Here is a 15971-nt window from a genome sequence, read left to right as displayed (position 1 = left end):
TCAAGCTTAAATTGCGAAAAGGAAGCCCTTGGAACAGAGATGGGAGTGGCATTTTAAAAAGAATTATTGATATGATTTTCAAAGTAAAAAAGGTTTTAACATTTAGAATGTTTGTCCAATGTCGCCGTTATCTGCTGCTCAATCGCAGTAAGGGATGAGAGTCACGAATCCGGGCTACAACATGCACACACCACAGTGACATATTTTCATTTTCACGTGTCAAGTTTTTGTTACTCCCGAAAGAAAGAAAAAATCTATACAGATGATCGTTTGCAGCGTCTGCTCGGATAGGCCATGGTCACACTGCCTTAGAATAAGATTTACCACTGGGTGTTTCCATGATTCATTTATTCCTAAATTAAAACCTAAAATAGAAGCAATAGAGCATTGAAATCGCACAAAAGAACGTATGTGATGACAGAAACGCTTTCGATTTTCTTAAAGTAACTAGGCGAAGTTTTCCAAGAAAAACGTTATGAATATTGTAAAATTATGGAATATGATAATTCTAAGAATTGTTATACTTTTTGCTACTTGCAAAATGTTTTTATTAGACAGTTTTTATATGCACGAAATCGCAAAAGTTAAACCCTAAAAATTCGCTTAAACTTCTTACACAAGGTCATTGCAGTGATCGGGTGTACGGCGATCCCGAAATAAGTTTTTTAAATTCCCCCTGAATTTTTGTTATTCTCTAGTAAATTTCAATGCACTGTCAACGTAAAAAAATTCTCATTTGTCAAAGTTTAAATTATCAAATGTCCCTTCTCTGTAGACTTATAATTTCGCACCCACGTGCCTGGCATTCCGGCCCAAGTCCCGCATTCTACACAACACACGTTTCCGATACCTTACCCCTGAAAGAAAGGTCCATAAAATTTTCGTCGCCAAAATATAAGTTGAACAAATTTGGTCATTTTTTGTCGACTAAAAGTTACCAACAACTTTTCATCTACTTAGGAACTGCTTGGCTTAAAAAATATGATCTATTTTTCTATACCAATTTTAACTACAAACAGAAACGTTTCCATTTACTTGTCGATCGTCAAAAAATATTTTGTCAGTAAAAAAATATTAGTCAATATTTATAATCACTTTTCTACTGACATTTTTAAATGATAAGGTATGCGTTTGTATTTTTAAAGCTAATATTTCCTTGATACACTTAGTTAAAACCTGTTTGTTTGTACTATTTGTCACAGAGCTCACAGTTCCCTTATTTTTTTAGAAGCAACCATGATAGCACCGCGCCAACTTACCTGTTCCCGCTTTGGATAACCGACATTTTTCAGACAAGTTAAACTAGACAACCTCGTTCCCAGGTCCTCTTACCTACAAGATGCCCAGGAACACAAGGATGTTTTGGGGGAGTAATGTAAACATAAACACGTATCCAACTATAAGTTTTAGTTGTTCTTCGACTCTTCCGTGGAAAAAAAATGACCATATTATCAAAGAAGAAGAGCCGAAACACCCTGATGCTTTAAAATAAACAATGGCGTTTGTAGCATTGCGTTGGAAATGGAGATAAAAGTTTAAATTATCGTTTCAACATTTGTGATATGACGATTCAAAAAAAAAACCAAAACGTTTAAATAAAGTTGTATTGGGTCCGAAATAAAAAAGCCTGGTTTGATAAGCAAAAATATCCAGTGTAAAAAATATTAAAAAAAAAATGAAAAGTGATGTTTTACCGAAAGTGGGGTTCGAACCCACGCGGACATTCGTCCATTGGAACTTAAGTCCAACGCCTTAACCACTCGGCCATCTCGGTGAAGATTACTTGAAGGGAATTGATATTTAAACATAGTTTATTTCAACAAAGAAAATAAAATACTTCATTTTTCACTACTTAAATTTCATTTAACAGGCAGTATCGGTAGGTTTTTAGGTTGTTTGTGTCTCTCCTTGTAACATCTTTTAATCAATCTAGCTATTTTTAGTTCATGTGTATTCTAGGCTAGTTTAGGGAGAGTTCATCTGTACGCATTTAAAACAATAAGCTTTAGAAATAAATAGAATTTTCGGTAAAAAAAACTTATAGAGGACAGAGCAAAATTATATTTTTTACAAAAAAAGGTTTTTACTGCTATGTATACAATAAGGTGTATGAGTTACATATAAAAATAAGATAAACTGAATATATACACATGGTTAACATCATTTCAATTTTCTTTATCAAGTTTAAAAACTTCTTTGAGTATCATATTTCGTTAAGGACTTCTATTGGCAGCTACATTGTCCAGCAACATCAACGCCATTTTATTTGCTAAAAAAAAGATGTAAAAAAATAAAAATAACTTTTCAAGAAAAAATTACAAACAAAAATTAAAGGTAACAGAAAGATGGTAAAAGTTGAAAAATAATTTTTTGAGGAAACAATTATAAACAAATGAAAAGTAAAAGAAAGATGGCGAGAGATGAAAACTAGTTTTTAAGAATAAAAAATACAAACAATTGAAAGTAACAAGATTGCCATTCAATCTTAGGACAGATCGTCACTCCGGCCTAGATGTAGCTACCCTTCATCTTACAAGAAATTTAGTTAACCTTTAAGTGGTACTACCCATCGACAGATAACAGAAGTTCAACTTCGACCTTCAACAATTTATTAACAACTATTTACCCTATGGACTAATGGCTGAGATACATCCTTAGCAAAACTGATGATACCTTAGATACATCCTTAGCAAAACTGAGATACATCCTTAGCAAATCTAAAACTCCGAGGTTTAAGGTATGAATCCAACTCTGTCAGAAAATTTAGGTACATGTCTGAGGTACCACACATCGATAGATAAAATAAAAGTATTTAGAAGGATAGTCAGTTTTAAAAGAATAATTTTTTGAGAAAAAAAATCATGTGTTTACTCAATTAACTCCTGGGAATGCTGCAATATTTGAAAGTAACATTGCCAAAGTCATGATCACAGTTGAAAAATTAACTTTTTGATAAAATAGGAAAAAAATAAATTAAAAAATCCAGAGAAATAAACATAAGTATGGTGGCCCATTGAGATCAACGTAAAAAAAGCAATAAAATGAATAAATGTTGTTTTTTCTTTAATTATTATTTTAATTTTATTATTTTTTTAATTATTATTTATTTAAAGTATAAATATATAAAGTAAAAACAAAATTGTTGTATTGTTTCTCTTTCTTTTCTTTTTCTTTAAAATGAAAACCGTCGACGTGGCCCATGAGTATCAAAATCAAGATCACCGGGAAGTTCCCCTTCACACCGCTGGTCTGCTCTATACGCGTAACTTATGCAGGGCTTGTTTAAATGAGACAACATGGCTGATTGGCGCAAAGATATTTCTTTGCATGAGGAACTGAAATGTTACGTGAAACAGAATATGAAACTTTGTTCGAAAGAAGTATCCACAATACTGCTGGAGTGTTCCAACCTTAGCCAGGCGATTGAAATTTTTTCATATAAAGTATGTCGACAATGCAACGCCTTTAACAACTGTTAAGGAAGCCGTTCAATGTGAGTTGCAAGGTCCTGGCAAATTACTAGGATATCGCGCCATGAATCATAAACTCAGAACGGAACACCATATTTGTGTACCTAGGAATCTTGTAGCAGATGTGTTATTCGATTTAGATCCTGATGGAATGGGGTCTAGAAATGTGAAAAAAAAAAAAAAAAACTCTCAAAAGACCGTTTATTTCTGATGGGCCAGGATGGACTTTTTCTCTTGATGGCCATGACAAAATGATGGGATATCAGAATTCCACATTTCCTCTCGCCGTGTATGGTTGTCTAGACACGTTTTCCAGAAAAATAATTTTTCTTAAGTATGGACGTCGAACTCTGACCCAAAATTGATTGGAAAATTCTACACTGAGTATCTTCTAGAAACAAAGAAATTGCCTATGTATTTACGCATGGATCGTGGAAGCGAGACTGGAGTAATGGCAACGATACATGCATACTTAGTTGACAAATTCTGTGATCTGGAGGACAGCACTAAGTGTATTGAGTATGGGAAATCAACCTCTAACAAAATAGAAAGATGGTGGAAGGATTTGCATGAACGGTTCGAAAAATACTTAAAGGAGCAGTGTATGGTCTTACTATTATCCCATTTGTATGACCCGAGTTGCACATTCGATCGTAAAATGCTATCCTATATTTTCATTCCTGTAGTTCAAAGAGAATGCGATACATTTTGTCGTATGTGGAACTCTTATCGCATAAGGCATCAATCAGGATTAGAATTACCAACTGGAATACCTAATCACATGTTTTCATTCCCAGAAAAATATAACGCTGAGGACAAACATATCAACATAACTGAGGAGTCTTTGGAGGAAGTAAGTGAATTGGCACATTTGGACAGTCTACCAAATCACTATTCCACTGAAGAAGTTGAAAGTTTTACTGATGTACTTCCTGATCCGCTATGTTTAAAGTGTAATGAATTAGTCACAGCTTTTAAGTTTTTGAAATCACAGCTTTCAATATCGCAAGGTGGAACTGCTTAATTTTTAGTAACTGGACACATATATTAAATTATATCATTCTTTGTAACATAATATATAACAAAATAACATACAAAAAGCTAATCCACTTCAGACTGGACTATTTGTACTTCAGACTGGACTATTTGTCCTCCTCTGAATCCATTTCTATTTCTGTTAACGACAGAAGTTTGCAATACAGCTTGCATTTGTGCTGGCTAAAGAAATTATCAATCGCCATTTCATTCAAATTACCAGAGCAAAAATATCTTTCATTATCCATTTCTAGGTCATTAGACGTAGCAATCTCAGGATCATATAGTGTATAATCACTCCCTTGTAAATCAACTAGAAGTAGCCTCTCTTGGCTATCTTGATATGAGAAGTGGGCCAAACATTCAGCCTTAGCATACAAATCCTTTTCAAGGGGTACTTTATTTTGTACTGGCACCCCATCATTATTTATATACTTTTTAAAGTTCCCAGGCACAAAGGGTTCAACTGTTACAGGTTCATTCGCAAGATTTGCAAAATAAACATTATTGTAAATAAAAAATTGTTCAAAACTCGCCAAAGATTTTGTCCGCTTTTTCAAACGGTTTGTTATTGCTTGAGCAGCCATGTGCATCTGGATCTGTTTTCGGGTGTGTTCCTCTAAACTCATACCATATTAGTGTGCTACATTTTTCCAGGTTGAAGATTTAAATTTTTTAATAACATACTGTTTATTCACATAATTTTCCATTGTATAAGCCTTAAATGCATAACGAAATGCTCCTTCTGCAAAATGTTCCTTTTCGACATGGAAAAGTTTACTATCGCTCTTAAACCATTTTTTCTCGTTTATTTCAAATGATTCTAACACTATATCAGTTGTGCATTCCTCTTTTGGTTTAATAAGTTTCCCAGATTTACTGACTTTGGAAACACACTGCTATTAATGCTTGAACATACAATTCTCTTTCTTCGTTTGATGGAACTTGTTGAGTCTGAATACGCATTCCTCGATTTATTATAAATAGAAGACAAGTTCCTTTGGTGTAGGTCAGAACATTTTTGGCTGTTGATATAATCTGTCGATACTTTTGCTGTTGCTAAAAATCGAACAAGCAAAACTTTTTTGCCTATTATCTGATCATCCTCAATACATGATGGTCCTCTCTCACTATACAAGACATCGCACGATCCTTCAGGTTCGCCATAATACTTCTCGCATGCTCTTTTGACATTGTCCAGAGATAAACTTGAATATTCTGAAAAGTCTACGAAGTCCCTAGCTCTTTCTGGTTCGTATTTCTTCAACTTACCAGTTGCCACTGGATTCATTTTTTGAACCATGATGGAATGTACCTTCTACCCCTTCTTATCCTTGTCTTCACTTCTATTCCTTTTTTCACTAATTTTTCTTTTTTAAAGTTCTTAAACTTTTCATTCCTCGCATTTGCTTCCGCCATGTTTTTCACCTCATTGAATAAATAAACACAACGAAAGAGCGTGCTTAGTTACGCGGTGAATAAAACCATGACCAATTGCAGGGCTTGTGACACTGATAGCGCTGGGCCACACCGTGTAATTTTTTTTCATTGAATTTCCGCGCCCGAAGGCGTAGGAAATTCTTTAAAACCGTCGTTTTTTTCTTTTGGAGCATTTTTTGAGAAAAAATCGACCCTGGGATTACACGTTCCTCCTTCACAGATGTAAACTTCGCACCCAAGCTCCCCAACTACTGGGAACTCATCTAAATGATGTTTCAGGACAAAATTAGTATTTGTTTTCAACAAAATTTGGCACAGTTAACAAAAAAAGTATGCTGAACATAATGGTGACATAATAATTTTGATTTTTTGCCACCTTTAATGTCATTTTAGGACAAAATTGATCCAAAAATTAAAACCATTTTATTTTCGGCTAAATCTGGCACAGTTAACAAAAAAAGTATGCTGAAGATGATGATGGTACAAAAGTTTGATTTTTGTCACCTAAATGTCATTTTAGGCCAAAATTTAACCAAAAATTAAAACTGCTTTATTTTCGACAAAAATTGGCACAGTTAATAAAAAAAGTATGCTGAAAATGATGGTCACAGCAAAATTTTGATTTTTTGTCAACTAAATGCCGTTTAAGACCATACACGTTTCAATCGCAAGACTTACCATGAATGTTAGGCTGTATTTTTTGTTAGCAATTTATTTTAAAATGTGAGTTTATTATGACACGTTTCGTTTTGTTTGCGTTTGTTGTAAGATATAATGTCACTTGTGTGCTTTATCTTCAGAGGTTCATGCACCAAACCTCCTCAAATGTTTAGCACAATAACACAACGAATTAGCAGGTTTTCATCAAATATTTTGGTAGCGAGCGGAAATTCTTAGAGCCCCCAGGGCTTCTTGTTTTTTTTAAAAAAGAATCTTTTCTTATATAAGATTTTTTTCTTAATAAATTGTTTATCATTATAAAAACATTTTTTTTATTCTAATTATTTGAATTTTTTAATATTACTTTTTATTGATTTAATTTTTTATCTTTTTATCTTTTTTTTCTTTTTAGTTTGACATATCCATCATATTTTTTACGTTGACACCGATGGGCCACCATACATAAGAGACAGAGTTGAAAAAAATTTTTTTGAGGAAACAATTATAAAAAGAAAATCAAAAGTAAAAGAAAGAAGGCTAAAGTTAGAAAACAGTTAAAGGTAACAAACGGCAAGAAGTTTTGCAAATTTTTTAAAGAAAAAAAATGTTATAAAAGCTTAGGATGATTAGGAAGCCATAAAGTCTACACTCACAGAATTGTTAAGTAAATCATTAATCTTTTGTCTATATTTTGAAGAGCTGCCAATTTTTAAACGGTATTCTTCCATGCCTCTTCTGTCACGCATCTGTACCAATGTCTAAAAGCGATTTGAACCAATTACATCACCAAAAATTATATAAAGTAAATAAATATAAAAATTAAAAATATTAAAGAAGAAAATAAATAAGAAAAGTATTATTTTCTGACTGAAAACTCCTTGAATAGCTTGCAAAAATTGTACCTCAATAGCTACGTCGTGCATACCACATTTTTCTGCAAATTTAAGTCGTAAGTCTGAATTTGATATCAAATTCAAATATTTCGTTAATATCTACAAATATGTAAAAAATAATATCAAGTTTTTGCATCACAAAACATGCCAGATTACAATCAACAACAAAGTAAAAACAAACAAACAAGCAGTAGACTAAAATATTAACATGCCTCTTCATTTGCTCGGGCTTTGTGCAAGACAGAAACCACTTGTTCAAATCCCATGTTGCTTGATTCTCCTTTTTTAAATCCTAAAAATCCCTAAAAGATTAAGAGATGTAAGAATTAATACAAGAGAATTCTGACACTGTAAAAACACTTACTTAGAGGTTCTTTAGATTCTTCTAACTCCCCAAAATTAACCCCCTTTATAAAATCAAAAAATAAAATTTTACATGATGCAGTCATTTGGATACGTTAAAACGCTTATTGGTAAATTAAGGTAACAAAAACGTTAGCTGTTATGGTGCAACTCTCTGAAATTCTGCGTGACAGCAAAAAAAAAAAAACCTTTACAAGGATCCAATTAAAAAATACATTGGCCACCAAGTAGGACTCAAAAATCGGTGACTTATATAACAGTAGCAGCAACAACGACAACAACAATAACAGCAACAACGACATATATTAGGAAATAAATATTATATTAGTAATTTTAGCACTGATTCATAGAAATACATGTAGTTTTAAATTAACTTAAAACCTTCTAAGGAGCCGGTAGTCGTAGTCTCGTACTATTGTGAAACAAATACAAAGCCAAATATTTCTAAGTACTTGATAAAGAAGGGAGGTCAACTACAATTTGTGTCGTCATAAAACATCCTCTATTTTCTCTGGGTAATATGGTCAAGCAAAACTTACTGACGACGTTAACAATTCTTGTATATCAGCCCAACGATGGAGATTAGCACGTGGTGGAAGTACTGCCCATTCGTATTGTTTATTTGTGATCTAAAAGAACAAGTTTTTCATTCGTAACAAAATTATTAAACAACACAAAATAAACCATGATAAAGCAAAGGTATAATACCTTAAAATCCTTTTTAAACTTTTCAGGGTAATACGCAGATGTCTAAGAAACAAAACAAAAACACTAGATCCATCATGATGCTAATTTTCATGCAAAGAAAAGTTTTTAATAATGTTTGACTACGTCATTTAGCTAAATTCTGATCTTTAAAATCAAACAGCACTTAAGCATAGGCAAATTCCCTGAAGTTTTATTTCTTCAAAGACTCCTCTTACCAAATTTATCACATATTTTTATAGGTCCACCCTTTCCTTTGCATAAAATAAAAATCGTTAAAAATACCTTATCATAATGATACAATGCGCAATAAGATATGGTTGTCATCAAAGACTTTAGTTCTATTGAAATTCGTGGGTGGTACTTCATGACAGTATCAGTTGATGCTGCAGCTCGCACCTTATCTTCCTCCTGAAAATAAGGGAGTGGATCGATTAGCAATAGAATTTGTGAAAAAGTACTTGTCAAAGATTACTCAAAGCTTGTAAAACTTAATTAGAAAATCATTTATTTACATCATGTTTTTCCCTAATTTAAAACAAAAAGCTTCAGTTGATTTTTTTTTTGACATTTGTGGTTCAACAAGAATATTCAGAATCAAAAAACTAAAAAAGTTACGTATTGCATGTTGTGTATATAATTCAACATTGCGTAAAAAAGGAGGTACACAGCAATTACCTCTAATATTTTTTGCTTCTCCAGTAAAGTTAACTCATCTTTCACATATGATGCTAACTCACTAGCTTCAGGTTTTAAGCCATAATCCCTAAAAGTAAAAAGATAACCAGAAACTGTATCTTTGATATCGTTCGCAATTTTTTTAAAAACATTTTTAGACCATTTGACGTTTGAAATTCGAGACTTACCGAATCCAGTTATTAAGTCCTGTCATTCGATCAGTCAAAATTTTCTTTAAGTTAACTTGTTCATACCGCAAATACTAAAAAATCCCACAAAAATAGTAAAAAAAATTAAAAAAAAGAAGTATCTATTGTATTTACTATACCATTTTATTTTATAACGAAATTATTCCTTCTATACTGTCGTCAGATCTAAAAACTGAATAGACATTCTACTCTCAGATAACCAAACTCTTGAGATAGGTATTTAGAAATTTAGGGCATATATGTCAACATTATGGTTTTTGTAAATTATCTTTCCAATTTAATTAAATAGTGGCCTGGTATGAAATACACACAATCGGCAGGCACATGTTTAATCCAAGTGTGCCGAGCATTGTTTAGTATCCAAAATGAGACCCACAATAGGGTACGAAATAAAGTTGACCATGGGCAGATAATAAATTATTAAGTTTTTCTACTTACAGCAGCTTCTTCAAGCAGAAGTGTATGTCTAAAATAAAATATGCTTTAAAAAATTTTCATCGCACCATTTTTCAAAATAGAATACGTACAATGAACAATAATCCCCTTAAAACGTGATTGTTTAGTTTTTCTGCTCAGACGTATAAGGAAAATATATTACTGATTGCTCTAGTAAAAAGGTAGTACTTTTGACGACTACAGAAAAACATAACAAAGAAAACTAACTTGTAAAAATCTTCCAACTTTTCCCATTTTTCGTGTTTTCGCAAGTATTGAATAAAATGGCGGACAGCTATAGGACGCTTTTGTATTTCTCGATAAAACAGCGCTATATAACAATATGTAAGTAGCCTAAAACACATGCAATGTGCAATTGGCACACTAAAAAAAAACAGGATTTAGGACTCTATAAAAGGACCAAGGATCTTAAAGAAGGGCCCATGACTTTATATTAGCATAGACTATTTAAAAATTAGATTTCCCTGACAATGTTTTGTGACAATGCTTTAATTTATGACTGAAATTGCAACGTTAAAAGATGGTATGATGTTAGTAGTTTTTCTAAACACAGATATTACTTACTTGGTTTTAAAGTTTTCTCTAAGAATATGATAACCTAAAGAAAGTAAGATATTTACACAGTTGCTCGTTTATTTTATTACTACATGCTTTTTTTCTAGCCAATTATACAGCTCAGGTCAAAAAACGGTTTTCTTATAAAAAAACCTCTATATGACTTGTTTCAACATACTGTACTTATAGCATTTCCATCTCTTGATTTTACTGCAGCATCTAAAAGTTCTTGTTTTTGCGATAACGCTCTATAACCTTCCAAAGCATATGGCTGAAAAAAAATAAATATCAAATTATACTGCACTGTTACTACCACGATAAAATAGGTTTTTTTAAATTATTAGAAATTACCTTTCCAACCACCAATCGATTCACTGTTTCTTTGACAGGCAAACTGCTCCATTTCTCATATTTCAGTGTCTGTTGTAAAAGAAAGCATATAAAATATAAAAGAACAGCTGAGAAAAATATCCAAAATATTTTTTGAGTTTTTTATGTTCCCGTTTAGATATTTGCCAAGCCTTTAGGTGAGTGAGATATACGAAAAGTAAAAAATAACAAAATATAACATTTTTTTTTTTAGAAAAAGTGCTAATTTGTCATATAAACCAAGCACGAAATCATTGTATTCGGTATATTTAGTAGATTATGGTTCAATTTTAGCTATGGCTCATGTAGTTCTTTGTTTAACAGCAAATAAAGTTACTGTAAAATAATATAAATGATTATGTACAATTTATGAAATATAATAAATTTCCTTATTTTTAATAATCAAATAAAAGCAAGTCTTTAATGTGTTATAAATCTCTTTGAAGTCACAGGTGAATAAAAGATACTTTGTGGTGAAGAGGACTGGTTCCTTTAAGACAATTTAATGAATATATAAGTGAAAAAAAGAATAACTGAATCGTGAATATTTATGTTTGTTTCATAATTTTGGAATCAATTTACCGACAAGTTTTCGTTTTTCAGGAAAACAATGACATTATTCAGCCAATCAGGGAAAAAAATTAAGCTTTTTGCATTGTAGCATTGCACACATTTTCCGGTAGAAAAAAAAAATACATATTTTCTGTAGATTAGCCAATTGAAATACGAGAAAAAAGCAACAATATGGAAAAAAAAATATACTGAAGAGAAATAAATTTTTCAAGGAAGTATTATCAAATTTTGTAAAAACATTTCATATATAAAGAAAAAATACTAACAAAATATTAAAACAAAAGTAATATCATTTTAGTAATATGTTACTCGACGCAAATAAAAAAAACACAATAACATGTCTGATAAAACATTTTTATATATTTTTATTATATTTTAATTGTATATTAATCCTTAATTACCTCTATCATTTTTTTAGCTTTGATTAATTCATCTTGCAAATGTTGATAATCACTTCCTGATACTTGCGGTTTGTTGTGAACAACTAACAAAAAAGGTGGGCAAGAATACAAATGAATTTGTACACACATTTTTCATAAGCAGCTCTATTTTATTTTAGCCTAAGTTGCTATGGCATGTTGCTGGATGTAATATTCAAATTTATATCCAGCTTTACACTTTCCTGTTGCTACTTATTATTGTTAGAATATCCAAGTTTCAATTTTGGTTGTTCAACTATCCAAAATTTCAGCCTAAATTATATTCTCACTCTTAGCAACTCGATTACCCATAACAAAAAAAAATTATTCTGCAAAGGAAAAATACCAATTAAATAGTGTAGAGTCAAACATTTCATAAGCATCAAAGTTATAGTGTTCAAATTTACTCAGACCAAGGCTTTCTAATTTCTTTAATAATAAATTAATAACTGGTGTATCTTACTGTCATCGATGCTTTGATAGTTTGTTGTAAAAGATGGGGTTTTAGAAGACCAACCTACAACGGAATAACAATAAAAATAATGCGAATGTGAGAGACAATAACAATTGTGATTCTCAGTTACTTTTATCAAAGTACAACTAGTGAAGAATATTCAAGATAACACGATAATACAATAGTAATACTATATTTAGATCTGATGTATATTGCTTAAAAACCTATTAATAAGAAATGCTTAGTTTTCTAACCCAACTTAAACTTATTTTTCAAATTAAAGTAACTGTGTCAAAATTTAAGTCAAAATTGTGTAAAAATTGAACTTAACTAACTAATCAAGAAACATCTGTTAAAAGTACCTCTTTAGAAACAGCATTGACAATCTTTAGGCCTTAGCCACACAATAGCCAAATGTTGTCATTAGGTAATCTTACCCTGGCTTGATTTATTTATTAATTACCTTTACCACAATATAAAATTTATAAATTTTGAACAGTCGAATAGTTAGCTTTCAATAATGCTTGGCATGAAAAAGCAACATTCAGTGCACCTAAACTAGGACAACCAGATATGCAAAAACATGTGACCTCTGATTTAGATGTAAACAAGTTCTTTTTATTGGCAACTCGTTTATAAGCCACCAAACTGGATTTGTAAAATAATCAGGCAACTTCAGTCTGTAAAAATATTAGCACAAGCAACACAAAAGGTTTATTTGTCGCAAAAAATAAAAAGAGACACGCTTAAAAACAAAAAAAAAATCAAACTCCATGAAAAGAAAACTACAATGATTTCTTTGTTGCACACTTCAGTTTATTTTTAAAAAAATTTCTTTTTTTAAAAAAAAAGTGACTCCTATTTATTTTTCCTATTTTCCTTTCCTCCTCTTACATGAATTACGAAAATTAGTTCAAATAATTCGGCAACCATTAAGCAACTTCAGATCTTGATATGGACTAAAAAATAAGCTTGAGATCTGAACAAAGATTGCTTATTCCGAGATTAAACATAATTCAGTTTTGTTGAAATAATGTAAAGTGTGCAACATAGACTCGAAGTTTCCTGATTATAATTGAAAAACTCCTCTTATAAACAAAACTAGCCTGTTCACTAGTACAAAGATCCACAGGAATTTACTTGTCAGAAACAACAGGATTTAGCTTGCTATTTATAAAGACAACAAATATTATAACATAGGCAGTTTAAACTAAAATATTTTATCAAATATTACCTTCCTTTGTGTAAGATGACGGCCGACTCCCTTGCCCCCGTGCAGAGTGCGCAGCATCTGAAGATTTCGAAAATGATCTACTTGCCGGACGGGAATCTATTTCGTCTGCTTTTTTTGAGAATGCTAAAATAATTAGAATTAATGCAACTGTGTGGAACAGTAAATTAACGGACTTTTTACGATGTAGGATTCTTATTGATTTTTATAGAGATTAACACTAAAGTAACAACATTCAAAATTTTTGACCTAATCAACTCTTCACCTTTTTATCATAAAGTCATGTCATGAAGCTACTGACATCATTTTGTTCTAATCAGACCAAAAATTTGATGAACAAATGTTTTTCAACTGACATTCAGTATATTCATGTTCGTTATCATAACACCCTTTGCAAATACTTTCATCTGTTTCAGAACTATATACTTCGCTATGTTCACTAGCACAACTACTTTCTTCGCTGCTATTCATGACTAAGTGATTTTGAGTCTTGCAGCTCATACGTTATAATTCTATATGGTTCATGAGGAAGCGTGAATGAAGTACACGGTTAATTTCAGAAAGCCTTAGAACTTTAACGGGCTAAAACAGTCTAAATAATGACAATTAAGGGTTAATTTTTTTCAATAGTTTATTTAGATGTTATACAACGTTCTTAAATTTTTTTAACAAATTTTTTTTTGAGCTTAGTTTCCCTTTAAATTCTTAAAACTTCAAAATTCTTTCTGAAATTTCCAATCAATTGTTAACCATCTGAACTTACAGGTTTTTGGGTATTTTGATTGCCTTAGTGACGACAGGCCGTATGGTCCAGTATTGCCTGTCATCAAGAAAAATGGTAGCTTAAAACGTAAACAAGAAAAAACTACTTTTGAACTAATTCCTACAATACCTTAATGTATAAAAACATTTTATACAAAAGAAACAACAACAATGTTTTGATTTTGGATACCTGGTCAACATAAAAGTTGTTAAAGCCATTTTTATTCTTAAGCTCCTAGAGCTAGTTGAAATTTCACCTTAATATTTGATGTAACTAAACTTTTAGCTACACCTTCGACTTTAATTATTCTCTTGTGTTTACAAGAATTGAACTTTAAATTAACACAATTTGTTGTTGTTTAAAGAACTTCAGAATTTTACATAGAATTTTTCTGTTTTTAAACAGAACAGTTTCGATATTTTTCTTGCTTGTTAACAAAATTATTGTATGAACAATAAACTAAACTTTTTTTTTTTTTTTTCTAATTTGGACGGTTAACATTTACAACAATAACCGATTACCCTGTGCTGAACTTAAGCCTTTAAAAAAGTGCACTTTTCTATTGGGAGATTTTTAATCTAAAACATTACAAACAGGACGAGACAGAACAACGCTTAATATAATGCCATAGTTATTCCATTCTTAAGAAATATAAATTTTGTTTGTTCATATTTGATCACTTTTGTCACTGCTCTCCTTAAAAGTATATTTAAAAAAAGAAGAAGATATATTAACAAATTGCTTTATACACTGCATGCCACAAATTGCAATCAAATTCATACACAATTATATAGCAAGCAACAGCAGTTAATAGATTCTGTCAAAGTGTACGATTCAAAACAATGCACTTACCCACAGCTTGATTTGTTGCAGTGATTTGACTTAAGTCGTCCTCTTCATCATTCAACATATTCGCTGCCGCTAATGACTTCTTCATGAAATCATGAGCTGATACGTAGCTGGAGTCATGTGGCGAGACACCAAAGATGATATTTTTTTCGAACTGCTTAGTTGCTTCATCTTCGTTGAAATCGAATGGGTTGGCTCTAGACATCCTCCTAAGTAATATAAAGTTAGAAAAAAACTGGTACAAATGTAACAGTCTCTAGCAACAAAAAAGATCTGCTCTACACGGTTAAGAAACACAGATACTTAATTATTTTTTAAAAACCTAAAAATACCAACACTAAAGCTATTTTTAAAAAGAGATAAAATCTTAATGCTATACTAAAGTCCTATAACTTTACTAATTCCAGAACTTATTCATGGGCTACCTGCTAAGGTGTCGGTTCTCCCTGTTAAAACTTTGTGATTTTTTGATTTTCTGCAACATTCTTTTCCAACAGACATAACATAACATACTACTATTTTTAACTATAATTCAACTATGATAAGAATAATAATGAAAATGAACAGATTAAGTATTAATAATATATTATTTATTAATGTGCAGAGATTGAATATCTCAATAAAAGAAACTTTGTTTTACCCACCTTATTTAGATTCTTCACAGCAGAATTTCGTAAACAGAATTTCGAACTTTTCTTTGCTATATCATTTTTTGTTTATGGAACACTAAAAAGAATAAACTTCTTGAAATTATTTCCTGAAAATGCTCAGAAAAATAAAAAATAAAAATGTTTCTCGGAATTTGATTTCTAAACAACAAAAATATCTGCCTGGGAATTTAAAAATACC

General features: G+C 31.3%; 1 protein-coding gene and 1 non-coding gene across 4 annotated transcripts; both read right to left on the bottom strand.

Annotated features, from left to right (window-relative positions):
- Positions 1–1691: 1691 nt before the first annotated feature.
- Positions 1692–1774, bottom strand: Trnal-uaa (transfer RNA leucine (anticodon UAA)). Its single transcript has one exon. It is a non-coding gene; the product is annotated as a tRNA-Leu (tRNA).
- A 230-nt stretch (positions 1775–2004) lies between these two features.
- LOC130656385 (spermatogenesis-defective protein 39 homolog) lies at positions 2005–15927 on the bottom strand. Of its 3 annotated transcripts, none has more exons than XM_057459234.1 (19): positions 15767–15927; positions 15126–15331; positions 13514–13636; positions 12289–12342; positions 11808–11890; positions 10816–10884; positions 10643–10735; positions 10474–10507; positions 10117–10219; positions 9892–9934; positions 9433–9506; positions 9245–9332; positions 8852–8977; positions 8570–8611; positions 8401–8490; positions 7711–7800; positions 7508–7597; positions 7259–7363; positions 2005–2269 (listed from the first exon to the last, which is right to left on the bottom strand). In XM_057459234.1, the coding sequence occupies exons 2-19, from the start codon at positions 15325–15327 to the stop codon at positions 2252–2254; spliced, it is 1527 nt and encodes a 508-aa protein (XP_057315217.1). In that variant the 5' UTR covers positions 15328–15331; positions 15767–15927; the 3' UTR covers positions 2005–2251. The 3 variants fall into 3 exon arrangements, with proteins under 3 accessions (XP_057315217.1, XP_057315215.1, XP_057315216.1); XM_057459232.1 differs by lacking the exon at positions 15767–15927 and adding an exon at positions 15548–15672; XM_057459233.1 differs by lacking the exon at positions 15767–15927 and adding an exon at positions 15548–15672 and having other exon boundaries at positions 9892–9919.
- Positions 15928–15971: the final 44 nt, after the last annotated feature.

Source organism: Hydractinia symbiolongicarpus, chromosome 9 (assembly GCF_029227915.1).
Source record: "Hydractinia symbiolongicarpus strain clone_291-10 chromosome 9, HSymV2.1, whole genome shotgun sequence".
NCBI lineage: Eukaryota > Metazoa > Cnidaria > Hydrozoa > Anthoathecata > Hydractiniidae > Hydractinia > Hydractinia symbiolongicarpus.
The sequence above is the reverse complement of the archived record's forward strand: the minus strand, read 5'-3'. Positions and strand labels throughout refer to the sequence as shown.